The 27,973-nt window shown below is 51.8% G+C and overlaps 2 protein-coding genes and 1 long non-coding RNA gene across 3 annotated transcripts in view; 1 reads left to right on the top strand and 2 right to left on the bottom strand.

The window, feature by feature from the left end:
* LOC144158130 (uncharacterized) lies at positions 1-27,964 on the top strand. The gene is made up of 5 exons (XM_077688786.1): positions 1-93; positions 3,374-3,491; positions 15,401-15,631; positions 18,299-18,479; positions 25,559-27,964. Exons 2-5 carry the CDS (start codon positions 3,417-3,419, stop codon positions 27,763-27,765), a joined length of 2,694 nt encoding a protein of 897 aa, XP_077544912.1. The 5' UTR covers positions 1-93; positions 3,374-3,416; the 3' UTR covers positions 27,766-27,964.
* LOC144158132 (major facilitator superfamily domain-containing protein 4A-like) overlaps positions 1-27,973 on the bottom strand; it is a 692,369-nt gene that overhangs the window by 553,555 nt on the left and 110,841 nt on the right. The window lies entirely within an intron of this gene.
* On the bottom strand, positions 19,835-22,067 carry LOC144157582 (uncharacterized). Its single transcript, XR_013319784.1, has 3 exons — positions 21,948-22,067; positions 21,159-21,290; positions 19,835-20,804 (listed from the first exon to the last, which is right to left on the bottom strand). It is a non-coding gene; the product is annotated as an uncharacterized LOC144157582 (long non-coding RNA).

Raw genomic sequence — 27,973 nt, forward strand, 5'->3', positions numbered from 1 at the left:
GTTCTTTGTTCTGTGGTTCAACCGGAAGCAAAAACTCGTCGACCACGACTCGCAGATCGAGCGACGACGACGACGGCGACTGTTTTTTGCAAGGTAAGCTTTGGTTCTTGACATGCAAGGAGCTAGTGATGATGTACGAGCGAACCGTTCTCGTTGCCGCGTTATAAACAGCGAGTGCATCGTCGGTGAATAACTTGTGGCGACCGCGTTCCATGCGGCGGCGCTGGTTTTGCCTGACACGTGTCGTGGTGAGCCTTTTGGTTATGGGGATGGCGCATGTTTTGCTTATTCCCACGTTCCGAAGTACCCAAGCCAAATTGCAGTTGCAATAATGGAGCCCAGGGATTTGAGGCGCTGATTTTCCGACGTGTCTTTCGATTACGGTGCCTTACAGCGACGTGTTACTGCGCTCGGATAACGAGCCTTCGATGTGCAGTGTTACTGTAAGCGTGCACTTACGAACGGCTGCAATCGAGTTTTGCTTGCGGTGCAGACGTTTAGCGTGCGGGTAACGAGGAGTCTGCTGAACCAGCCTGTGCGTACTCAGTGTGACGATTGCTTTCTGGAAAGATAACGCTTGCATCGAAGTTCATCGCTGGCAGTTTCGATTCTCCGCGTTCAGCGGCTTAGTGAGAATCGCTTTCCTATGCTCGCATAGGAATGCTCGCGTAGGAATGCTCGCGAACGAGCGGTGCAGGGAGGGGGCGGCGGTTGATGGTGCCGTTTCAGGACGCTGCTGAGGCGCCAGAAAATGGCGATTTTAACTTCAGACATATCAAGCGTCTCACGCGAACGTTGCTGAAGTAAGTGCGTCTAACATTTCGGAAATGTGGTGTGGCTATCTATCGTAGTACGCTCGCCCTCGCCTTAGCTGCAACCTTGCCTGTGAATAATGGACGATCCATTTGCCTCCAAGACGGTGTGGGGAAAGGAAAAAGGCGGTCAGGGGAGGAAGCTCGCCCGAAACGAAATTCTCAACCTGATTCACGGAGGTGTGCTTGTGCGAAGCGGCTTAGCCCAAAACGGTGGTGCGTCGCGTCTGCTCGAGATTTCGTGGTCGTTGCGATCATTTAGCGAGTTGAAGTGCAGCAAAGACGAGGACAGAAATACAGACGACGTCACACAGGGCGCTACCAACTTTACGTGCCGTTATGCTGACTTCAATCAAGCTGCGGACGTCAAGCCTCTCAGTAGTTGTCTGTGGCGGATGCTGGTATGGGGCGTTTAAAAGGCCGTCCCACAAGATGTCGCAGTGTACAGAGGATGGACAGGGTCCCGGTCGCGTCCTTCCCAGCTGCGTTCTCGCGTCCGCTCCTTCGTTGTGCTTTGGGCTCACGGGCCCAATTAGGCGACGCGAGCACCTGGCGTTAGTTTGTGGGTATTGCACTGACTCGTCAGGGCTGCGTTGTGGATGGCGTTTGGGTCATGTTGACGACAATAATTGAGCGAACGCTAATGTCTGTTCGTGCTGGTGACTAGGTAACAGCTCGTGCTTAAAGGAGCCATGAAGAGAAAACAAAAGTTTGTTTTATTCGAAAGATTAGGTGTTTCATAGTACCCCAAGCGCTTTCCCGGAAGCAAATGATGCTTTATTCACTGAGAAATAAGGCAATTTAAGCCAAAATTTTAAATCTCCCGCTAAAATTGCACATTTGGTGACGTGAGCAATGGCGTCACACGGGCCGGTCCATGAAACAGATACTTAGTATGTCGACTCCGTATAGCACCCACACGCGGGAGTCGACCGAGACGGCGGCCATTTTAAAAATACTTGTAAAACCTAGTGCACCCGCAGCCCTAGTCATGGAATCGCCTGATCCGGAGAACAAAACTCTCGCCGAGGAGCTAGGGCTTGCATTTAACAACCTCACACCACTTGAACGCTCAATGCTTCTAAGTGCACGAGCGGCAAGAGTTGTGGGATACGCGGTGGACGGGAAAGCGACCATTCCGCGATAGCCACAACAGACGAACGCCCTGCCGTCGGCACCGCTGCCTCGTCAGCCCCGTCGCGACGGACGAATACAGACTGGTACGTATGTGCCGTATTTTTATTACGGTTAATAATAGTTCAACTTCAGTAGCAGTATCGCTTATGCCAGTTGGCCGGTGTCGTGTATGGAAAGCCGTTCGCGCGAGCTCTCTGCTTCGACCAGAAAGATACGAGCGTCAATGCGCGGTGTTTACGGCATTTTTCCCCCAAGGTCAGAGCGCCTCGAACCCGAAAATTCGTCTGCGCGATGGCGAGATGTCGAGCTCGGCCAGGCCGTAGTTTCGTACGCATTGGCGCACACGCTTGCGTGTTCGTTCGGAACTTCAACCGTTTACTCCACCGTTCTTTGTCATAAAAAGAATATGCAGTATGTTTCACGGGCATTTAGCTCGTTATGCAAACTGTAAGCCCTGCCTAACATGCGTTTGCTTTTGCCGGCCTCCGCCAATCGCAGAGCATTCCCCAGTGACATGAAAATGAGCTGGTGGGTCGCATGGTCATTTCCTTTTTTCCTAATTATGTAGCTTATTTGAGCGAAGTTTGCGTTATAAGTAGTGTCGTTATGGTTCTAACGAGGCAATCTTTCGAATGAACCAAACTTGTGTTTTCTCTTCATGGCTCCTTTAAGCGAGAAAGCTGCACGTCGTCGTAGGGTAGAACAAGATGTCAGCGCTGTGGGGCTGTTTCCTTGCGCCTTGCTTCCCTACCGCCGTGTCAAGAGGGGCAGCAGATAAGTTTGCCTCGCAGCACAATGCGCAGCTTAGTATTGGCGCTCTCTGCCGTGGAGAACAGTACGATACACCTGATTCATTTACGATACACCTGATACACCAGCGTCATTTGCGTCATGCCCCACGGGACATCAAACTTCTCGCCTATAAATCTTTAATCCGAACTAAACTAGGTTCATTCATTCCTCATATTCATATGACATAAGCATATCATCCCTTAAACGCGAAACTGGTCTTTCTAATCTTTCAGTGCGCCGCCACATCACCAGCCTTTGTTTGCTGCACAAGTTTTTCTACAGCCCTCTTAATCAAGCACCTTACATCGTTCCACCGACGCGCGTATCTCACCGCACTGCCCAACCGTATCGAATTGCCCGTCCACACGCTCGCGCTACTACTTTTTCTGCCTCATTTTCCCCCCGTGTAGCCGTGGAGTGGAATGGCCTTGCCCGTGACGTTCCAGCCATCACGTGTTCATCAACATATAAAGAGGTCACCGCGCACGTTCCCATATGAAGACCTGTGTACATTTATCGGTAACCCACCCTTTATGTAGTACCCCCTACACTGGGGGTCTTTAAGGTATTCAAGTGATGTGATGATGATGTGATTCGCCGAAGGCGCACCAGCATTGCTCGCCTGCGGTCAGTGTTGCAGCCCCGACTGGCATCGCCTCGAAACCATCGATCGGGATGCCATGCGGGTTGTCACCACGCGGCCCCGATACCAGCTCTGCAGGCAGGCTGAGGCTCAACTCGACGCCATCGGTGAGCTGGCACAACAAGACGCCGTTCTGCCCGCACCAGTAAGCTCGCGATGGTCAAAGGTTCAGACCTTCCTCCGTGGCAGTGAGTACAGTTAGCAGGCGACAAACGAGCGGGTCGCCTCCGCCCAAGCCTATGTGACCCAGACGGGGAACGGCAACTGCACGTGTTGATGCCTGCACCCATCTGCCCCCAGCTGCCGGAGGTTGGCCGTGTGCGGATAATCCGTTGCCACCTGCGTATCTCGCTGAACGATACACGATGGGATGGCCGCAGTACTGCCTGTTGACCAGGCGTGTGCTCTTACGAAGCGACTGTACGCAAGATGTACACGGCATCCGTCGCGTGGTGCACGCACATCGTTGGCAGGCGCCATTCACCACTAGCATGGGCTGTACCCGGCAGACGCGGCTAGTCGCCCGTGGTGCGACCACTGCCAGCTTTCCCCGTCGATCCTATAGTGGAAACCCGGCTCGACAGGAGGAAACTCTTGGGTGCACCACGTCAGCCCCCGTGCGCTTCAAACCGCCCTGGTGGCCTAACTCGCCGAGAGGAGGTTGCAGTGCGGATGCTACGCGTTGGGATGGCCCTTACGCCGCCCGCGACTGCCTCCTGGCCATCGCAGCACGGCTCCACCTGCCAGCCAGGAGGTGAACTTGCTACAGCTCGTGTTGACCTCCACGGGAATGCATTAAGTTCGCCTGGGGCACCTTCGTGCAACCGGCCTCTACTCTGCAGCGCTGGTTGCATGGAACATTTCATCGGCAACTCGTGTATCGTTATGCCACTTTGGAATACTGGCTGGGCGTCCCAGGTCAGCGCTGGTGGCCTGGTTATACAGGTGCACCCACAGCTCGGGAAGGGGAGGGCGAGAGGAAAGAGCAGGGGTAAGACAGCTGCGCATATTGCGCACTTTTGATACAAATCTGCTTTCCTGCGCCAGGCTGCTCCAAAAGCTTGAAAATTGCAAAAATTGCGCCAAACTGCTCCAAAACAGTCTGAGAGCCAAGGATTTTAACGCTCCCGTCAGTTTGAGTGGGGAAAAATGCTTACTGACGGCATAATTTTCCAGCACCCCCAAGGTGATCCTGTTTATAAAGGTTTAATTGATTGATCATACAATAAAAACCCGCATAAAATTGTCCCCAAGATAGTTATAGTTTTTTCGAAGGTCACCATGTCGGGTTGCACATTGAGTTTTTTTAAAGTTTTCCCATGGAAAACAATTGCTAAGTCCTGTGGAAAAAATACCTATGTGTACTCAGGCGACAAACTACTAATGAAAATTGATGAAAAGACGGCAATTTTCGGAGCGCCGTATCTCCAGAACGACATTACTGGGCGCCGCCATCTTGGTGTTGTGAAAACATGGTCGTCGGGCGAAGCAGTTGCTCGTGGTTCAGGCAGAGTGCTCTTCGCCGATTTCTACTGTGGTTTTGGTTATGTGGGTGGCTGGGTTTTCATTTAGTCGTTTGATCTGTTGCAGGAAGTTGTGCGACTCAAAAGACAGGAGTTCATCAAAAACGGCCTGATACCCGCGAATTCGCCGTGTTTCGGCCTTGACTGTGAGGCGCGGTGTGTGCTTGAAGTGAAATTTCTGACTCATTGCGGTGTTATAATAAAGCGCTGAGTGATTGCTGCCTTTGACAGCGAGCTTGCGAGTGGCGGAAATGAGACGATCGACACTGCAGAAGTGGCTGCGCAGGCTACATCGCCGCAAAATGTTCAAGCAGTGGCCGATAGCGGGACGGGCTGTTATTGCACGCTATTAATAATGGTCTATTCAATGCCAAGAGGAAGGTGGCTAAACGTACCAACGTTGTTCAAATTGCGATCGTAGTGAATGCGCACCTTGGGGATTGAAATGGGAGGGCTGGTGGGGTGCGACGATTGCCACCTCCCTTTGCGCAACTTTTGCCATGCATCTACAATTAAATTGTGTGTAAAGCCGAGTCTGGGATTACAAAAACAATAATTTCAGCATTCACATGATAATGAAAATGCCTTACGATTGCTTAGTTTTTCGATTCGATGTTTTCAACGGCACTCCATGCTATCTATGCATAGAGCCTAAGAATTTATAAATGGCTTGTAAAAAGGTAGAGCAGTTCGTGCCTTGTGATACTCTAGTAGAGAAAACTTGATTGAAATGCTGTTTCAGTGTTATATACGTTCAAAACCCATTAAAAAGTGCACCCCCCCCCCCCCCCCGAGTTGCCAAAAATTTGATTTTTAGACTCCTAAGGTGACGTAATAAATGTCATCATTCTGCTCCAAATCAAGGTTCTTCTGCTCCAAAATCGAGATTTCGCTGCTCCAAAAACTGCTCCCAAATCTGATTCGGCTGTCTCACCCCTGAAAGAGGTGGGAGCAATGGGCTTGGGAGAAAATTTACCTTCTATGAGAAATTGGGTCGGGCAGGTGTGGCGTAGCCAGGAGGGGTGAGGCAAAGCGTTCGACGGAGAGTGGTTTGGGATGAGGATGCGGAAGCGGAGAGGGCGGGCTGGCGCACCAGTCGGGGCATATTGGCCGCTAGATGGACATACCGGTGGCGGCAGCGTCGCGCTGCTAGTGTGGATGCGATGCTCCGCTGAGTGGCAGCGGGAGAATGTGGGCGCGCCCCCTCCCTCTTCTGCGCCCTATGTGCGCATGCGAGGCGCAGAAAAGAGTGGTGTGCTGTAGTTCCAATGATCCTCAGCGTTCAGTGTGTTGCATGGAAGCGGCAGTAAGCTTCTTTCGACGTACTCGTCGAAAGAGCGTCGACCCATCGGGATCTCAGAACGGCCGAAATAATGACAATGAACCTGTACGCCGTGGCTCGTAGCAAGCTCGACCTTTCCCGAGTACGAGTTTGAACCTTCAATAAAAACGGAAATGGGGGCAAATCAGGAAGCCCCGATCTCTGGAATTCAGTTTCAATCGCTTTCATTGGTGGCATAGAACGATACAGTTTGTGGAGTGCCCTGATACGGTAACAACAGCACTTCACTGCTCCGACATTTTTTGTTAGAGCTTGCGATATTTCTTTTGTGCGTTCGAAAGGCAACATAGAATTTGTGAATTTTAACCAGCGCATCGATATAAATGTAAACGTTCAAACAGGCTTTTTACCCGCAGCTTCAGTTCAGTGAAATTTTAGCGACTTTGAAGGCAGACTTGGTGAATAACGGTGTTTGGTCACTTGGCAGGTTTCAACGCAAGAGAAATTGCGAATTTGCGAATTTGCAAGTGAAATTGCTAACTCGCGTATTACAATCAACATCTGATGTTTAGCTAGTTTTTTAAATGACTAGGAGGGTTACATTCAGTGTGTAAACCAAGCTTCTTGGACCTCAGAGTTTGCATAAATTTTCTGTCGACCAGTGGCGTTCCTTTTAAAATCATAAAAGCGAGATGTGTTCGCAATCTTGCGTAATGTCGCTTACGAAGACAGTGAAACAACAGTCCATCACAAAATCGTAGAGATGGCAAATTAAGTTGCCCTGCTGCAGATATCGTACAACGTTCCTGATTTTGTTCCGAAATAACGAAACGGGTTCCCGATAACTGCGATTTGTTGTCAGTTGAACGTCGCCTTTGTATTGGCAGTTAATTTTTGGATTGGTTAAAAAAGGCGCGGTGAAAGTTTTGTGTTCTTTTGTTTGCTTTTGGTTTCTGCCGACGTTCCAAACGTAGCGGAAAGACAACGCATGCAACGCGAGAAGCCGAACGTTTGCGATCATGACGAATTCATAGCGCAAAAAGAACGAGGACAGAGAGAGAACACATAACGCAGCGCTATGTTGTGTGTTCTCAATCTGTCCTCGTTTTTTTTTCTTTGCGCTATGAATTCGTCAAGATCGCCACACCAACTTGCCCAAGAATCCGTACTAGTTTGCGATCAGTATTGGCAGTGCAGAGGGGAAAACTGTTAACGCGCGAACGCGTGCCCTTCGATACGTGCAGCGCGGCCTGCTGATAGCCACAGGCGTGACCAGCGAGAAGATTAGGGGACGGCGCTGCGGCAGCTAGGCACGCGAAAGCTATTGCCGATGCTTCCTTGTTTTGTGGGGCATGGTTCGACGCCAAAAGTCTCTCACGACGACCGGCACTAAAGCCTATATGAAACGTCATCTTGGACTGATCATCAGTGGAGTCTCGTTTTCGCCTTTGGTATGGTTCCGATATCAAAAAAAAAAAAAAAAAATGGAATGGGGGTCGGGAACAGCCATTCTGACCTAGGTTGTGCAGGAAAGGAGGAAACATAAGCGCTGACTCAGAAATGGCCTGAAGACGTTGATTATTGGCGCGAAATATTATTTTAATAAAAACAGTCCTCGGCTGCATCAGCTTATGCTTCCTCCTCTCCTGCACATCCTACGTTGGAATGGCCATGCCCGGCACACATTCCACTTTTCTTATATCGGAACCACGCCAAAGGTAAAAGCGAGACTGCCCTGTTATCAGCGTCAGGTAATGTTTAATATAGGCGTTGGGGGCGGTCGTGGTGACTGTCTTTCGGCGTCGAACCTTGCCCCACAAAACAAGGAAGCATCGGCAATAGCTTTCGCGTGCCTAGCTGCCGCAGCGCCGTCCCCTAATCTTCTCGCTGGTCGCGCCTGTGGCTATCAGCAGGCCGCGCTGCACGTATCGAAGGCCACGCGTCCGCGCGTTGTTGTTAACAGTTTTGACCTCTGTACCTCAGGCGTCGTGTTCCGTAGCGGTGACGAGTGAAGGTCAGTGTTTAAAAACTGATTAGCCCCTTTTTGGCCCGAGATTGTCCAGGATTCGCGGCTAGCATTTTTACAAAATGGTATTTAAAGCGAGCATTGTGGGGAAAATACAAAAAAAAAATCCAGCGAACGTTGCACACACCCTGCGCACATGTGGGCAACAACGTCTATTAAATTACGCGATTTCTTATTCTTTTTAAAACTTATATCCACGTTACGAGGTTAAGGCTTGACCATATCAGTCATTCGGTTATGCGGAGCGAAGCACGTTTTTGGGCGAGGCGATTCATGCCGTGATTTGAAAATGGGATATACAAAAACGACACACGAAATGCCACAGGACAGACGCAAAGTCACAACTGCTTAATTTTACCGAGAAACCTTCCGCATCTAGAGAAACATACTTTAAAAAATACATAAAAATAGCAAAATTGTCTCAGTGTAAGCAAGGACTGTCCAAAAATGGTATTCGTATTCGAAAAGGTGCGGGTAGAATTGCCCCTCTTGCGTGTGCAAAACACGTCCCCGTCAATGTATGGGCGATAGCGCAAGAGTGGTGGGCAGTGCAGTTGTTCTTGCTCCTTGCTTCTAAAGGACACAGTGCAATTTGACCGGAGTGTGGCAAATGTACGGGTGTGCGCGGATCTTGTCGTCTCTTACCCGTTTCATGCAGTTGACTTTGTTCCTTTAAGTAAACACCACTGCACCTTCAATGTTCCCGAAGCGGTAGACGACTGCACTCATCGGTAAGAAAAGTGCAAGCTGTCGAAACAATGTTTACAGCACGTTTCACGCACAAGCGGTGACCACGGCGACGATGTCGTGTGGAACCAAACTAGCGATTTGTATTGCAACGGCCGCTGATTATTGCTTTTATAGATGAAATCCGCAAGCAGAGGCAGCTGTGTCATTTCTTACTGCCAAACCAGTGCACATGTTAGTTTTTGTGTATCGTGTGCAGGACGCGTCCTGCGCCGCGAGCAACGTGAACGACAAAGGAGCGGTTCGTCCCGCCACGGGTCGACTGTGTTCGGCCTCCTCTGGACATCTTCCAAGAAAAGTCCCACCGTCCCGCAGGCGTATTCGGCGATGAAAATTAACTAGCGAAGTAGTTTCCGCTTTTCCCTCCCAGGACGTTTAAAGCGCGCGGTTCGAGAGGGTAAGCCTAAACGAATCGATGTATCAGCCTGGTCGAGCTACTGGTCGGCCGTGGGGCGATATGCTTGGTGCAACGGAACGTCTCTTTCCTGCCTCCGGTCCATGGCCGTTCGTATGCCGATGGAAGCTTTGCCGCGTTGACTGCACCCGTTTGGGCGGTACTGTCCACGCTGGGATATCGGGCAGCGAAGGCCGCAGTCTCCCCGTGCACGGTCGAAGACGAGGGAAAAACCTTGCTCTGTTTCCATAGCTTCCATCACGGACTGTTTCGGCACCTTCGAGGTTGATTCCTATGCAGTGCACCTTTGGCTGGTGCTGCGGTTGCGTTTTGGAGGAGGACCGGTTTTGCGACGCTAACGGTACAGTTATCGCCCATCTGGACAAGCGTTGTGCTGCTGAGCACGAGGACGCGCGGCCGCTTCCCTGATGAAGGTGAAAAGCAAAAACGCCCGTGGGTACGAGATTTCGGCGCACGTTAAAGTCCCACCGTCAAAATTAATCCGGAGCCCTCCACTACGGCGCGCTCATCGCATGCGTTGCGTCGGCGCGTTACACCCTACAGTCAATCCAGGTCTTATGTAGGGGAAAGGTATCTTTAGGAGCTCGCAATACTTAAGCGCTAACCACATGGAGCGATTTTTCCAGCGACGCGACTAGGGTCCGCAGTCGCCGAACCGAAGTCCCTCGCCGAGGCAACCACATGACAGCGACGGCTCGAGCGACTGAGGATGGCGATTTCAATGTTGCCGCACTGCGCCTAGTAACGCGCTTGGTACGCTGGTTGTTTGCAAACATTTTTTTTTTGTTCATTTGTCATAAAAAGCATGACTAAAAAGTATTATGCCTTTCTGCCTTGCTTTTTGAACTTCATTGCATCTCTAAAACTGGTTTGGGTTAGCGATAGCGCACGCTTTTCCTTCTGCGCCTCGTCTCTAGGCTCCAACATGAACGCCGTGAAGAATTCGCTTTCTTCACGTCCTTTTTCCCACACGGGTCTCACCCAGTGTGTGCGGGAGCCTTCTTTCTTCTGCTTCAGCTTGTACACAAGCTTTGCCACGCAAAGCTTTCTTTGCCGCTGCACCGCAAACGCCGTCTGCGTGGATTTGCAAAATCTTCCCCTCCCGTTCACTTCCAAAACCGGAGGTTGCGCGCTTACGTAGGGGCCCTCCTATTGGCTAGTCACTGAGGCCACTTCCGGGAGGCGAGCGACTGTTTCTGGCGACCCAGAACCGAGCGATTCGATGAGCGACTTGGTCCGCGGCGAAAAGTAGTTCGTCGCTAGTCGCGTCGCTCCCCAAGTCGCTTGCAAAATCACTCCATGAGGTTAGGGCTTTAGAATCGCAGCATGGGGATCGCCAGAGTGCACTTGGCCGAGCCTTGAGAATACCCGAAACGCCGTATTTCATGAAAAGACAGCTGATTCCGCATTTTTTCACACGTGACAGCGTTATTTTTTCCCCTTTTCTGCGTCTCAACCTCGGCCAGAACCACGGCAAAGTGGAGTCACGGAAGTAAAACTTCGGTCATTCCTCGAAGTGAACCCGTATTCTGAGTGTGCTGTCGTTGCGCCGCGTGAGCCGCATTTCTGCAGTCATCGTTTGTCTATTTACTACCGTAGTCTGTATTAAACGTTTCTCTTATATGTCTCATTTTCTGATCTTTAGCTCACCCCGTGAAAGCACAATTTCGTGCATTATTTCAGTATGACAGCTGGCCCCATTGTTTACGCGCTGGTGACCTCATTTGTACAGGAATCCTTAAGGGTAAGTAAGGCTTGTACGCTCACGCGCAAAGTTGAAGGCCGGTTCACTAAGGTGAATGAAAGGAGCGCTCGAGCGGGTGAGCGCCCTTTGGTTGGTAGCAGGCATGCGCTCCGAACGCTGCCGCCTGCAGCGCCACTCTCCGACTATTCTTGGTGTTGCCAAGCTGCGAATTCCCTCGTCCGCGCCGCGTTCTGCGACTGCATCTCATTCACTAGCCTTGTCTTGCGCTCACCCCCTCTCCTCTCCGATAGCGAACACTCTCTCGCGAGGGGCATTGGATTGCATTCGAATGGATTGGCTTGGCTTGGGTTTGGATTCGATTGGATTAAAGTGGATTGTGTTGGATTGTGTTGCGTCATAGCCGCGGCAGACGCACTGGCGCCGGCGCGTCCCCTCACCGTTAAGGCGAAACCACATGCAACGTTTTGGTCGCGTCTTGCGGCCGTCTGCGGCGCCTGGCGCCGACGCGGAACGGGCGTTGGAGAGGGCGAGCAACCACATGGGACGCGCGAAGAGCGCTACTCCGATCCAAGTTGCCAGACTTACTTTGGTAAAGGCAGCATCGTTCTGTTTAAGTAATTCCTAATAAACTGAAGAATAATCAAAACTTCAACGAATAAAACACGTTAAATTGATGTTCTATTAAATAAAGTGCTAAAGAGACGCCAAATAAAGAGCCGCCATGTTGCGTGCGGAGAGGGACCGGAAATTGAGGATAGCAACATCCGGCGCAGACGCCGAAAACGGACCGAAAATCTGGGACGCTCAGACACCGGCGCTCCGAGCGCGCTGCTGTGTATTTGGTGGCGCGCGCTGAACGCGCGTCGCCACGGACGGTCTCCAAACGCGACCAAAACGTCGCATGTGGTTGCGCCTTTATGCGCGCTATAAAACGCGGTGCCTGCGCCGCCCCGCTCCATCGTTCCAGCGCCGTTCCTCCGCTGTCCAACGCTGCAACGTGAACCCCCTATGCGTCGCATCCACGGTGTAAGAATATTCTTACACCATGGTCGCATCTACACAGGGGTTCGCGCGAGGGGAGGTGGGATTTTTTTTAGATGCGACTGCATCTCATTCACTCGCCTTGTCCCTGCATCCGGCGTCGGCGTTGTCGGCGTCCGCCCCTCCCCCATTATCCTCGCCGAGTGAGCTGCGCTCTCCGCCGCTCACCCCCTCTCCTCTCCGATAGCGAACACTATCTCGCGAGGGGCATTGGATTGGATTCGAATGGATTTGATTTGATGGGATTAAAGTCGATTGTGTAGAATTGTCCTGAGTCATTGCCGCGGCAGACGCACTGGCGCCGGCGCGTCCCCTCACCGTTATGCGCGCTATACGCCTCGAGCTTCGCGATCGCTGCGCCGCCTGCCGCCGCTTCTCCGCGGCGTTGACGGGATTTGCGCTGCGTGACTGATAGGGGCTCGTGCAGTGTTTTGGTTCTATTTCGCTTCTTTTCGCCTTTCCGCGCCCTAAAAAAACTTGTTATGGTGACGACTATAGGCAAACAGTACGTTTATGTCACTTAAAAAGCAGCTGCGTCTTCGTAGAGTACGCGATCGCCTGCAAGAGCTACCCGGGGACGCGGTTCTGCGCGCTTCGTCGCCGCTCTTCCGGGCGTCGGCGACGGCCGCAACATATCACCCATGTCACCTACAAAATATCGCGCACAAATGAATTCTACTGACGCCTCGTTTAGACCTGATACTGGCACAATGAGAGGTTGGCTTCATTTTGCAGGGTGGACAACGAATGCGGCTTCGTTTCGCATATATACGCCGCAGAAAAATATGTTTCGAGGATGTGATTACCCAATCCCGGACAATAATTTATACCTTTTATAAGAATATAAACCATGCGAAAATGTAAAGTATATTCCAAGCCTGTGCGTCGTTAAATATGTGCTCACACACGCCATATAGCGAGAACCAAGGAAATGAAACCACAGAAAAATAAATACTGTGCCAATGCGGAATTTACAAACATAATAGCTCTAACGGAAATGAAAAAAAAAAAACAGTGCAGCTTCTGGCATGCTAAAGACGTTCATCTAAACTTAAGCCAGGTATGTTTCACTAGACCAACTATACGCGAAATGCACTGCTATTTCGCGAGAAATCGGTGGGGGTGGGGAGGGGGACGCCGTGTACAAATGCGGAGCGGATTCAAGAAATGAACGTTTTAGTAATCCCACACATAAATCTCGCGTTCATTTGCTTTTGTTTTTCTACTTCAACGAAGAGCTGACCGTACGGCGGACGCATTTTTGGAAGTAACAGGGTAGGCCGTTCAACAAGCGATGAAACGTGTCGTTGGAAGAGTGTGGTATGTGATAAGGCCCTCTGATTTCAGTTTCTGGTTTATTCTGCGGGCTCCCTGTGCCATATGACGATATTTAGTCGCGGACGCGGATTATATTGTAAGCCCGTCTCCGCGCTGCTCGCAGATGATATATGTAGCAGATAAAGGTCTGCGGGCGCGCAGCTCACGACAAGACGACTCTGTCGTGTGCTGACATGTCCATCGTACTTTTGTTGAATATTCCCGAAATTAACACAGACTGCCTTGTAAATGGTGGTGATCAATATCTGAGGTATAATATTGGCAAACGTAACTGGTGTGCTGTCAGGTACGAGTGCTCCGCTGATTATGTAAGCGCACAAACCGATTTAAATCGTAGTGTATAGCCGTAGCATGAACATCTGAAGAACCGGTGGTTACGGAGACACGGCTAGTAAATTCAGGTCAGTGTAACTACAATCGGCTCCATCATACGCCGATTCCGCGACGCTGGCCTGTGACACACACCTGGCGCTTATACAGACCGAAAATACCACAGTAAGATCGCGTCGGAAACATTTACACTCTCGTAAATACACCCCATTTGCGAACAGAGTGACTGCTCCACACAAACATGAATTTCAAACGCCCACAAACGGCAAATCTCAGTCGTGAACGTGCCGCAAAAGCAGCGGCGACACTGGGGAGCGGGGCGCGGACTCCCGCGCCTGCTTTCGAAACGGGCCGCTAGGGGGATTTCAGTGGCGCCCCTACAGGCCGCGCTCGAGGCGTATAAAACTCGGTGCCTGCGCCGTTCCTGCGCTGTCCAACGCTGCAACGTGAACCCCCTATGCGTCGCATCTACACAGGGGTTCCCGCGAGGGGAGGAGGGAGTTTTTCTTCTGCGACTTTGATCGAGAGCTTCACACTCAGACAGAACGATGTTGCCTAGCAGCGCTCTTTCTTGGCTGCTGCCGGTTCGTGCCTGCGGCTTGCCAAATCCGGCGTATTCATTTTCCCATGGAACGCACCCTTGAGTTGATGGAATGGTTGACTGAACTGTTGACCGAATTGGTTGAGTTCGTGACACGTTTTGTAAAGCGCTTTCAAATGATTCCCTGCAGGTGTATGCTGTGCTGTTCGTGAAGTGCGAGCGCATTCATTTTGCGAGGATGGCACACTCTCTTGCTTGACAGGCAAAGCGAATCTTCCAAGTCAGCCCTCGTACGTATAAAAGTTTGCATAAACGGCAATGTAATGTCACTCTGCGCATCCGCTAGATGTCGCAGAGCAGGAGAAAAAGTACCTGGGGGAAAAAAATTGCCGGCGTGTCTGCTTCTTTCGCTGCACATTTCGTCTTAAGGTTAACAGCCTTTTGCAGCCCCTCCACGCGTTTCCCTTCGCTCTTCCCACGATTTTGCTCTGTTCAGGTTCCCCATGTCCGCGCTGCTCTTGTGTCGTAGTTTTTGTTTTCGTGTTTGTTTCTATCTCGCCTCTCTCCGGTGGCAGCGTGGCAGCTTTCGTGTGCATTCGTCCCCCCCCCCCCCCCCATTTTCTATCAAGAAAACCGATTCGTTTGTATTCCCAAGTAAAAGATTGCTAGCACACTCGGTTCTAGATTTATATTTTGCCTAAAAAAACGCGTGGCGTCTCCTTTGAGGTGCAAAGTGTGGACATGTATGAAGTCGTAGCAAAAGTTTTAGTAGCTTCAAACAGTCTAGTCTATATTTACTCCACGTTAAAGCGTTGCTTCAACTCCTTTTTGGTGAGAAGGTTAAGTCTAGAAAGCCCGTTCTACATGGTACAAATTTCTCTGCGAATTCGCAGTAGCGGCGCCGCTCGCGCGACAAAGCGATCTTTTTTCCGTTGCTGCCGAAGCTACGAAAATCGGTCGTTTTAGCTGCGAATGTAGAACAGGCTTCGCACGGACCGGCAGCCCGAAATTATCTCGCTTAGGTAAGAAAGAAGTCTTTAAAATTGCACGCCCGCTTGGCCTGTGCAGGTGGCCCAGCGTGCAGCAGTGATGGATCGGGCGAGCGGAGCCTCGGGGGCGGCGGAAGAGCAGCCGGCAGCGGCCGCCCCCTGCGGACCACCAAGCATCAGCAGCTGCATTGGGAGCGTGGGCGAGTTGCCGCTGTCGGCACCCATGGCGCAGTACGGCGTCTTCATCAACAACGTCCCGGTCAACGTGGACGAGGAAGCGCTCAAGGCGCTCTTCAAGCCCTACGGACAGGTGGGCCGCAGCAGCTGCACTTGAGATTCCTTTGCGCTCCTTTTTCGCAGGCGTCGCGGGTGGGTGGTGACCGAATAAATGCAGCGACGCTAAACCTTTTCTGCGCGACCCGGCCTTGGAGAGACCTGTTTGCCGGGACAAACGCAAACGTGTTCCCTTTGGACGTGGGGAGTTTCTGACCGTAGCCCGATGCAGCTCCGGTGTAAAACATCTGCTTATTCTTCATTCGGATTTTTTGCCAAATGTAACCAAGTGAGGGACGACGGTCTCTGTAACAAATACCTCAGTTAACTTGTCGCCGAAAAGCTACCAAAGGAGCAGGCGTAGAGAGTTTTAGCTGACCGTTTCTGACGGTCCGCTCCGCTCCGATAGCAAGCGGGAGCGCCATTGCGCATGCGTGGCGCGCTACCGGCGATACCGGAGCGGGGCCCCGCTCCGATAACCGGGGCCTCTTAGTGGACCGTCGCAGCAGCTAACGCTACCTTGTGGAATTTTAACATGGCTGCCCCCGCGATGCGAGCGCGCTACGGCAAACTCCGTTTCTTCAGTTGAAACACGAGCAACGAAGCCGCGAAAGCGCTTCCGAATAGGCAATGGTGCCACACACCTCAAAGATCTTTAGAACGGAAGCGAGAAATGTCGACCGAAGCGCGGGGCTGCTTCTATGCAATTCCGAGAAAGATAGCCAAAGTTTATCAGCTTTATTGTTATTTAGAAAAAAATATACCATGCCAGTGACTACATTATACTAAAAAGGTTAAATGAGGTTAAATACAAATTCTTATGTTCCCTATAGGATGCAGTTGTGGTTTACACGCGAAACGACCAGTCACACGAATCATTCCCCGTCGAAGGAGATACGGTTATCACTTAGCTAAAAGCCTTTCGGCTGGTGACGCTCCGGTTGTGCTGAGCGGGACGCCGGGAGCATAGCGGAGCGTCAAAAACGGTCAGCTAAAACTCTCTAGTTTTGCCGAGTTAACAATGATGAATTGAATGCCGTGGAGTTGGCCTGCCGGTGTTTATAACTGAGCGCCGCACTTTCGAGTACCATTGGGGGTGGAATTTGCAGTTTTTTCCGTGCATCTCCGTCTCCGAGTGTCCTCCATCTCGAGCGGGCTCTGATCGCTTGAAAGCATCTCACCCAGGTGCCACGCAAAACAACCAAGGCTTCTGTGCAAGTGAAAGTACAGGCAGGATTAAAAGAAAAGCGCACACCCTCTGACGCATGCTGCACCATCTGGCTGCACTGCCAATAAACTGCGCGCATGCGCAATTCTTTGAGTGCATTTGAGAATGTGGCCGACATTTATGGGAATGCTTGATCAAGGAGCGATGTTGGTCGTTTATTTTTAGGGGCCTTTATACGCTGCGTCGCCACTGAGCTGGATGATCGTTGAAGGGCATCATACTAGCTGCAATCAGCCTGCTGCGGGCTTGGCTCCCGATTGTAGTAGATAACGGGATGTTCAGTGGCGACAGAGCATAAAAAGGGCCCATCTCCCCGCGAGGGGGACTCGAGTAAATGCGTCGCATAGGCGGTGGGTGTATTGCGTTAACGTTTAGTGTTTGGGAGTTGGTGGTAGTGAATGCGTTGTATCAGCAGCTTCTTGACGTAGTTTGAATGAGTCCAAGATATAAGGCGCGTTCGTAGCCTTTCATTCTGTGTCGGTTTTGTGGCGCAGTGGGAAGAGCACCATGTACCTCGCGTCCCGCCCACAGGTAGTGAATGCGTTGTATCAGCAGCTTCTTGACGTAGTTTGAATGAGTCAAGGATATAAGGCGCGTTCGTAGCCTTCCATTCTGTATCGGCTTTGTGGCGCAGTGGGTAGAGCACCATGTACCTTGCGTTCCGCCTGCAGGGTCGTGGGATCGAAACCAGGCGCCGGTAAGTATTATTTTTTTATATAGTGTAGGGGGAGGGGCGCGGACCTGTTGTTGAGAGCGAGGAGGGTAGCGCAATGCGGGAGAGGAGGAGTAGGGGAGAGGGCGCACCTGGAACGGCTGTTGCGGACGCCGAGGCACGTCGACAACGCCGGGTGACATCGTGAGTTAAAGAAATGCTCTGCATTTAAAAGACGCCTCAAAATAAATAATCGGTGGCGCTTCCTGTTCAAGCATTTCCCCTAACAGTAGGCCACACTCTCAAACGCTCCGAAAGAACTACGCATTCGCGCAGTTTACGGGCAGTGCAGCCAGACGGTGCGGCATGCGTCAGAGGCTGTGCGCTCCGTTGTTGGTATTTCTTTTAATCCCCCCTGTAAATCACGGTGAAAGCGGAGGCGAAATGGACATTTGTGAAACGGCACAACTCAGACTTGCGTCCCAGGTCGGCAACGTTGCCCGTAGGAGGTGGGCAAGGTAAACGGCCAGTCTTCCACAAACGGAGTATACTGGGTGCGCCCTGACCTCGGCGACAAGCGGGTGCCAACCATCCGCACACGTGAGAATGTCTTTCGTGTTCCCTGATGTCCCAAAAATGTAGAGCGTTAGTTTACCCGACGCGTTCAGAGATGTAGAAGACCGTCAAACGGACACCAGGTCCGGTGTGTCGATTTGACACCGGAAGTGCGCAGAAGCAAGAGCACTTTCGCCATGCCTGACGATGACTTCGGCCATGGACAGGTGCCCAAAGCGAGGTCCCGCAAGTGTGTGTCTGTGGCGCAGGTGCAGCGCCTGATCGTGGTGCACCGTCCCGAGTTCACGTCGCACGCGTTCGCCTACGTGCTGATGGACACGGACGACGGCACCAAGCGCGCCATCCAGCAGCTCAACGGCGTCTGGTTCGGCCAGCAGCGGCTCAAGATGGAGCCCACCTTCGGCAAGGCCACGCACATCTTCGGAGTCGGTGAGGAGCGCGTCTGAGTGGCACTCGCTGAAATCGGGGAGGCGCACAGCGTGCACTGTTTCTGGACGCGCACAACAGCAGGAGCGTTTGTCCCCTGGGAGGGGACAAGCTAGACCCGCAGCCCAGTTTTGTTTCTAGACTGATGGGGTCGTGAGGGATCCGGAGTGCGAGCATCGCGTCGTCAGGGAAGTGGTGGAGGAAAACGTGGTGCGGAGAACGGGGGCTGTACGATCGTAGCCGCTGCCTCTCTGGGGGGGGGGGGGGGGTCCGAAAGGTGGGCCTTGCGTGTCGAGATCTTCCCGCGCGTGCCCTGGGGGCGGAGATTAGCGTAGCGCTTCACTGCAGCGCGCCTCATGTCACGTTGAAGTTTGTGCACAAGTGGCAGGTGCCGCCAAATTAACGGAATAGTGTCGCAATTATCTGTTCTTGGGCTCAGAGGAAGACGACCTCGTTTGCTCTCGGCAAGCGCGCAGCCGCTGTTTTAGGACCCATTGAGTTCGTGGCAGTACAGCCAATTCCATCAACCTTAAACCGCCAAGATCGGTGACAATATTTCGACAGTTCTTCCGGCTAACAGCCGAAGCCAGGGTTCGAAGTAGAAAGTAACGGTATGGTTTTAACGCTCCCGTCAGTTTTAAAGAATTTTAACGCTCCTGTCAGTTTGAGTGGGGAAAAATGCTTACTGACGGCATAATTTTCCAGCACCCCAGGGTGATGTTGTTTGTAAAGGTTTAATTGATTGCTCATTCAATAAAAACCAGCATGAAATTGTCCCCGAGATAGTTTTTTCGAAAGTCACAATGTCGGGTTGCGCACGTTATAGTCTCAGTTTTTAAAGTTTTTCCCATCGGAAACCATTGCAAAGTCCTGTAGAAAAAATACCTATGTGTACTGAGGCGACTAACTACTTGTGCTAGGTGATAAAAAAAAAGGACTATCTTCGGAGCGCTGTATCTTCGGAACGACATCACTGGGTGCCGCCATCTTGGTGTGGTGAAGATTGGAAAACATGGCCGCCGGGCAAAGCAGTTGCTCGTGTTTCAGGCGGAGTGCTAGTCGCTGATTTCTACCGTTTTGGTTATGGGGGTGGCTGGGTTTACAGTTAGTCGCTGCCGAGCACAATTTCAAAAGTGCCGCGCACAAATGCACAACTGCACTTGACGTTACTATGCTTTGCTTCTCACAACCAGACAGCAGGCAGTGAGGAATGCTACTACAGTGCATTTTACATCAGGTATGTTTCGCAATCCACCATGTGCTATGACAGAGGTTAAAAATGTCTGTGCCGCCTATATGCTCGCGGATTACATCGCATATGTGTATTCAGCATGGCGTTATACATTTTATCTGCCTGATTACAACAAGAAGAATTACAGTGCAATTTGATTTACGAGGCACATCATGGGAGCACTGCGTATATTTGCAGGCTGTGCTTCACCTGAAAACAAAGAGTTCGGAAAAGGACCACCCCACTACACAGTCGGCGTACACTGCACTTACAACAGGTGCATCTAGTTGCCACGATGCGAGTACACTGTTCACCAGAAAAAAATACCTGACTAAAGTTTTCCCTGTTAAGGGGCTATACTAAGTACCGACGAACTTCTAAGGCGCAGCAAGAGAGCCAATATTTGGAGCGCAACAAGAAACACGAACAAAGAAACAGTAGACGAGACAGGCGCTGGAAACTATTCCCCAACAAGTCCAGCTAGAAGTTCTCAGCTAAGACAGGCATCCTTGCTCAGGACGTTACGAGCGCATTTGACAACGTAGGTCCCAACATGGTTCTCTTCATCTAGGTCACTCCAACAACACGCGGCACGTACGGTGACAAACGACATTTAGCATGACCTCTTACCCTGGCAGTCTTCATAATGTAAAAGGGTTTTCGTGGATGTACTGTTTCACAATATTAGAGCTAGTAGCAACAATCATTTGCGAGTGGAGTTTGAAGACTGGACGCTGTTGTGAGTGATTTCAACGAGATGAGGCACGTCGGAGATAAAAAACAGTTTGTTCCTTGTGTCAACGATAGGCTTTTCGGTTGTCGCGCCTTATTGAGTGCCGAGACTTGCGTTAGATTCTTGGGTGCTAACAGACGGAATACAGTTGCGGTACCCATCAGCAGCATCAATAAGGCAGCAGGATTCATTGCAGGCAGTCATTAATGCAACTGAATAACTCTGGGACAAAGTTGGCACGGCCACTTTTGTGAGTCGTGTGAGGGCAGGATCCATGAAGTCCTGTGCCATGAAGTGCTTACACCATGTTTGGTATGACGAATGCAGCTGGCTGGTTGGCTCTGTCTTGAGGGCACCTGTAGACCTGCACAAATAATAGGTGATATAGTACACAAACTGCTTGCAATGACAGATGACCTGCGAACAGTCTGTAAATTTCACTGCAACTAGTACTCAAGTATTGCCTCCAGTGCATTCCACCTATTTAAAACATAAGTTCTCTTATCCTATTAAGCAAACATGCGGTCAAGCAACACTAAAAATATGGGTCTTTGTAATTTCGCAACACTGGTTAGGCACATTCTTAAAGCAGTCAAGATATTGTTTGGTTCAACAAAAATGATGATGCTGCTCACATAGCCTGAATCCCTTTGTCTTTTTTGTGAAATCAGGACGAAGAGCGAGAGCGAACTGAACGTAATACAAAGCTTTAACAAACCTGTTGTCCCACGGGCCCGCGAAAGAAACGCATCCCGAGAACGGGCACTTGGCGAAGGTATGTTTGGGCGCTGTGTGGGCGCCATGGCAAGCAGCAGTGAGCGTCGTACTGGTGACCGCCAGAGGCCATGGACTGAAAAACATGACAAGAACGCACACAGCTCCGACTGTATAGGTGCAATCTGCGCAGTACGTGTTTTATGAAACTAGCCCACCGTGAAATATGACGCTTGAAAAAACTGCAAGTGGGGAACAGTTCTATGCAATGCCTGCGATACCGGACTTGATATACGATGTAGAACGAAGACCAAATCTTAAGTTTTCAATTCACTGCGCACTCACCCCGCCTCGAGCAAAGCGGTTATCTGCCTACGCGTTTTTACCGCACCTGACGCGCCAAAGCCAAGCGACGCGCGCGCGTTATCGGCGTCGGCGAGTGGGTTCGCTTAGTACGCAGGCAGCTTGGTATGCACACATGTGTAAAACTTTACGATGAGTGTACGGCTGCTGGTTATGCCCAGATAAGCCAAATAATGCACATACGGCTACTTGCCGCTGACATCCCTCAATGCTAGATAAAACGGCACAACCAGCCTAAAATATCATTACGCCCGACTAAAAAAAAATGGTGTCTTACGCCTTTCCGGGGCGTTTCCAAAGCGCTTATCCTAAAGGCGCAGAACTAGCTATGCCTGATTACCCTGAGGCTACGCAGTGCTTGCAGCGTTTGCAGTACAAGGAAACGTAAATATGATACGCCACACCAGCACTTTACAAAAGAAAGTCTCACCTTTCGTTCAGGATGCACAACCGATGTCGCAAAGAAAGCACTATGCGTTTCCTTCTCCACAACAGACGTTAGCACGAGGCTGCAGAAACGCACGTGCAAACGCTGCCGAAAGAGCCAAATGGCGGCTTGCGCTTGCGGCTTGGCCAGGCTTGGCACAAAGAAGCCACGAAAATTTACATTCACAGCCATTCAACTTGTTACATAAATAAAAGTCTGTAGTCTAATGTGTAACAAAATTTTTAAAAGTATAATATTGCGTATTAGCAGAGTCCTTCAATGCTTTACTGGTCACGAAACTTCGGCGCTCGTTTCATATGGGGACCGCGGGCGCCACTACAGGCGCCACCGCCGCACGAAGGGCATCCAGCCGCCGCGCGTGCGGCATATTGGCCAGCTCTTGGCGTGCAAATGCTCGCTGCTTTTGGTGTCTGCGCTCTGATTACCTGTGCTTTTTTCCTAGTAGTTAGCGATGAATAGTCCAGTCATTGTGTATATCACCTGCCTTCAATGTAGCTTTATTTTTTCAAGTAAATTACCGTAGACATCGGCCGCGAACGGCAACAGCTTCTGCGTCCTCTGGCACAAGCGCTGCGCCGTCGTGTTTACGGATTTTTAAATCTCTATTGCTTCTTTTCGTAAAGCAAAAGTTGTAAATATCACACATACGGTAGCTTCGTAGTCCGGAATGGTGCGGGCCTGTCGATAATACTATAAAAAAACTGAAAGAAACCAAGTACGCGTCGTTCAGACTACGCATTAATGAATCCGTTTATTGTTCTGGAATGCAGATAATGCTAAAAGAGATAGCCCAATAGTATATTGTCGTTTCGATGAGTTGGTACATACTTGAGAACATCTAAAAACGCTGCAGAAATGCGATGGATCAAAACACGAAGAGATATATGCTGCACCGTGTGTCTTTCCGCTTCCACGCTTTGCAATCCTTGCAAAAAAGGAAGCGAAAAAGAACAATAAAACTAATTTTATCACACGCAACAAAACAATTCAATATTGCGAAGGGAGACAAAATAGCGTGCAAAAATTTTCTTTTTTTTTTTTTTTGCGCTGCGACGTGCAGCACACGGAGGAAACAAAATATTGCCACGTAGCCAAGAACGACACAAAGCTTTTCTGAACGAAGTTTATTAAAGCGACCTCCTGCTGCACAAAAGACTACAGCACAAAAGACTACAATGAAACACAAACGTCGAAGAAGCAGTCCGCAGTGTGACGTGCACAGATGGACGTCGATAAAGTGAGTTGCGCGGCGTATGCAATGCATGCATTTCTCGGAACGTTGTTAATTTAAGATCCATGAAAATAGGATTGAGAACATTGTCGAAGAAACAAAAAATCAAGTTAGCGACAAGGTGACACCCTTTCCATATCAAACAATATTGCCCGACGGGACGTACGCCAAAAAGAGCAAACGGGCGCTCCGGCTGCAGCGCCAGATAAAAAAAACCGGAAGCGGTCACGCGCGGTTACAAAACAAACAAAGCGAACCCCAAGGGATAATTCGCGGAAATATGGAAAGTAAAAGCAGAAGAACGTCCAAAAGTTTTTTTTTTTTTTTTTGAATGCGAGCCTGAGCCCAAAGTAATACAAGTTTGCAAACAGGTAATGAAGCACCGCTACTACCTGACTGATCTGACAAAATACGGCTTTAAGTTAGCCTTGTACAATTCTAGGTCCCGGATGCTCTCAAAAGGGTACATTGCTTTTTCATTCCCACACACAGTGCATTCCCACAAACTGTCACACACTTATGATCGAAGCTCCCGTTTCTTGCCTTGGAATGGCGCGCCTCCATTTCTCACGCAACTCCCGTCGCTCGGTAAACAGAACAAGGAAACATTTTCTGTTGTACCGTAGTACAAGGAACAACATCCCAGGACACAACACGTGTTCGGCATCGTCATTGCACTACTTAAGTCGCACCACAGCAGCGCGACATGCACGTTACATTTTTTTCCCTGCACAAAACAAACACAACTCGCCGCGTCTCCGCCGTTTGAGCCAGCGCAACGCCGCCCGAGGAGTGACCTCAGTGAGATGGTAGCGCCACCGCGCGGCGGCCAAACGCAGCATATGAAGCTCTCCCATTCAGTTACGGAGCAGTTTCGTGACCAGTAAAGTATTGAAGGACTCTGGTATTAGCTTAATTTTAAATACATATATAGTTTTTTTCGCAGGACGGCGCAGGAGTCAGGCCATTCGGCCGCGATAAGCTCGTGTGTCCTCTCTTCTAATTTTTATTTTTATATGACGGGGACATAGAGAAAGAAGCATCTCTATGACGGGGATCGCCGCGCCATTTGTAGCGCCATCTACATTGTGCGAAGTCGGCGCTCCTGTTTGTCTTGCTCCGTGCCCTAGGCCAGTGGTGTCAATAAAAGATTTCTCTCTCTCGAAGTACTTTCGAACGGTCATGACTGTAAACCGCGTGTTTTTCGAAGCCTCTGGTTCCGTTACGCAGCTATGCTGTGGGGATCTACTTTCGTCCGTTATCTCGCTGCGCCGCCAAATTCCGGCAGTCGCGAGACATCGTGGCAGCGAACCAGCTACGACAAGGCGAGCCCCTAAGTGTTCCGCTCTGAAAATTTGAACTACGTAGCGTTTCTCGTATTCTTTGTTAATTTGTCTGCAGTCTAGGTGGTGTAGAATAAAGTTAAAGTTTAAGTAAAAAAAGTTAAGCTTAAAGTTAAACTAAACCATTTTGCCTATCTCTGGTCTTCTCTAAGTTGTTTCTCGTGACTGTGATGGCGTTGCAGTATCACGAATATTTATTTTTAATTTTGTCTGAAGTCTAAGTATCTATTCAAAACATTGCTTATCTCTAATTTTCCTTTGGTTGTTGCTCTGCCAGTTGTCTTGTTTTATTATGGGAATATATATTTTCTGACTCATTGGAGATATGGTCAGCTCTGTATTGATCGAATGTTGAGTAAGAACAAGCTGATTTGTGTGTGTGTGTGTGTTCACGAGAAACTAAAAATCGCGAATAAATCATGTTTAAGTCTAGGAAAGTCTTCCACGCAGACTTGCATTGCTCAAAAACCCGTCTCTGACGCTGCTCCAGAACTTCCCTGTAATAGCAAAAAAGCTGCTCCAAAACTGACAGCGTGTCGCGTCGTTCTTTGGTGTGTCGTTGTCTCAGTGGCGCTCTAATTTTATCATCATTATGCACCAACTTCCCATCAGCTTGTTTTACTGAAGCGTTATTCGTGTTCCCTGAGCTGGTCCAAAAGGCTTCCACCCCTGGCAACAAAAAATTGCACACTGTCGTCTGAACAGAGCTTCGCATTCGCTTGGAACACACAGCTAGCTGAACACCAATGAGTTGCTTAGGGAAGTGCAGCGTCTCTGAACGTCAGGCGCCTTGACGTTGCTGGGAACCGTTTTGAATATGCGTAAATGCGAAAATGTTGGTCGACCCGACCATCCGCCTCCTGACTGCTCGATTCAGCCAAATGAATTCTTGAACGGGAAGTGAGGCAAAACATTTCCAAAGCACTAAATCTGTCGCAATAAAACGTAGCCCTCCGGGCCTTCCTGTGAAAATGCATGGCCGTTGTGCGCAAACCTTGAGTCCGTTCCGCTCTCTGCAGCCGAGGGCAGCAACTACACCCGGAGCCGGGTGGCGGCGCAAGAGGAGCAGGAGCGGAGGTCCCAGGGCCGCCAGAACTTCCGTGACAGGCCACCCCAGAGCGGCGACCGTTGGCGAGGGGGCTTCGCGGACCGGCACCGGCTGCAGGGCGAACGCGGTGGCGGCCACCGCAACTTCCAGTACAACGGCCGACAGAACTTCCGCTACGGCGAGCGCCGCGACGGCCGCTTCGGCGGCGACCACCGCGGGAACCGGCAAGGGGGCTACGGCTACCGCTGGAACCGCGGCGGCGGCCACGGAGACGGGCCGTGGCGGCAGCAGCAGGGGGACCAGCGGGGCGAAGGCCGCCTGCAGGACCAGCTGGAGCAGGAGACGGCGCCCAGGCTGCGCGACGCCTGGAACAGGCAGCTGGAGCGCGAGGCGCACTGGCCCTCCTTCGAGCAGCTCCTCGAGTCCCTGGCCGACGTGTACTACGACCAGATGCCGCCCAGGGACCTGCGCCTCGCCCCCGACCCTCCGCCCCCCGAGGACGCCCGGCCGCGATCGCTGTGGGCGGCCGACGAGGGCTCGCCCGAGGGCCATGAGCACAGCGGCCACGGTGCCTGGACGGAAGTATTCGTGGTGCTCCAGAGCTCGCTCCGCGGTGTGCACAGCGCGTCCGCAGGTGAAACACCTGTACGGGATGGTCAGCGGGGATCCCAGGCTAGCGGAGCTGTGGGCACTGACGATGAGGGCCTTTCAGGAGGTGGCACGCTGGGCCTCGGCGAAGAGTCGCTGTCCGGATGTCCCGGGCCTCGCTACAACCGGCCGGTCACTGCTGCGGCCCCAGAAAAGGCCAGCGAGCATGCACTTCCCTATTCGCAGCGTGGGGACCATCCCACCCGTGCGCAAGGTCAGCAGGAACCGACTAAGGAGCCGTTTGGTGCCGAAGGAGAGAGCTGCGAGTCCGAGTCTTGCGTCGCAGGAGGTACCGACGGCGCAGCAACGAAGTTCCGCGTCGACCACGCCGAGGCGGTCGCGTCGAACACGCGTTCTGCTGATACTGGGGCCACGGCGGATGAGCCCGTCCTTGCGGAAGGTCGTGTGGAGCTTTGCAGGGACGAGATTGTCGCTCTTGCTGGGGCGGGGCCCTGCGGGAGGCGCGCCACGGCGCCTGAGCTGGGGATCGCTTCAGATGACGCGGCACTAAAGAAGGCCGAAGGGGTGGCTGCTGAAGGGGACGACGTCTTGAGTGGCGAGGCGAGCGCAGCTCCGCAGAAAGTCGGCGAGCAACCAGTAGGCAACGGCCCCAGACCTGTCTCGCTGAATTCAGTGGACAGTGAAGAGGAGCCGTGCGGAGATTGCGGCGCTCACAAATCTCGCAAAAAGCGCCGATGCGAAGAAGCCGGTAACTTCGGCAGCGATGTACAAGGGTCGGTTGACGACGCGGCAACCTCCGTGGCCTTCTCCGAAGACCTCAGCGAGGGCAGCAACTTCGCTGACGTGTGCGCGGCAGGCAGGGACGATCAGACGACGTCAAGCCGGCGCAAGGAAAGCTCCGACCGTGAGGGTGGAACTCAGCCCGCCCATTCTGCCCATGACGTGCCAACCGCCGCCTCTGGCCGAGGGGGCAACAACGCTGACAAGCCGAGCCACGGTTCGACGGAAAGCCGGTCCAGCCGAAAGGCGGCTTCCGAGAAGAGAGCCAGCGTGGCCAGCCATCTCGGCCCTATGCGGCAGTCGCAAGAGAATGCAACAAACGAGGCCGCCAAGCTGCCAGGAGTGCCGCCGCAAAAGGGCATACTCAAAGGAGCGTCTGGCCGGCGTGCTTCTAACGAAACGGCGAAACGAGTAGCGGTGCACTTCGACGCGGCAAACGGGCCGCCGGAAGTCGCGGTCGGGTGTTCAAGCGAGCACGAGCGCGAAACTCCGGGTGAAGCGGCTGAGCACGTCGTCGCTGGGCGACCCCGCGAATCTGAAAAGGGCGGCGACGAGGGCCTCGGCGAGCAGGCGAGCGCCGCCGAAGAAAGCGAACGAAGCCACGGGTCGGAGCCAAGCGTGGAAGCATGGCCGCTGTGCGACGGTGCCAACAACAGCGAGCAGAATGGCTCCCTTGGGCCGGACAGCGGGCCAACGGCCCCGCGAGGAGGGCAAACTGCGGACGCGGTCGATACCAGACGCCAGCCTCGGCCGCTCGAATGCGAGCCGATTGGCGCCGACGACGAGTAGGGGTTCCGCCAGGCCAGGAACATCTCCTCCGGCCGCTCTTGGTCCCCTTTGACGTTGCTGCAAGAGCTGAGCTCTTTCAGCCGGGAAGCCGCTACCCGAGCGCTGTTGGCGCAGGACATGTCGGATCTGCAGCCGCGAGATGTCGCTTTGTGTCTGACCGGTTTTGTATACCCCATTCTTCAATAAACTTCACTGTCTGCGTGTACGT

Source organism: Haemaphysalis longicornis, unplaced genomic scaffold (assembly GCF_048455015.1).
Source record: "Haemaphysalis longicornis isolate Haplotype H1 unplaced genomic scaffold, Haemaphysalis longicornis Haplotype H1 scaffold_10, whole genome shotgun sequence".
NCBI classification, from domain to species: Eukaryota; Metazoa; Arthropoda; class Arachnida; order Ixodida; family Ixodidae; genus Haemaphysalis; species Haemaphysalis longicornis.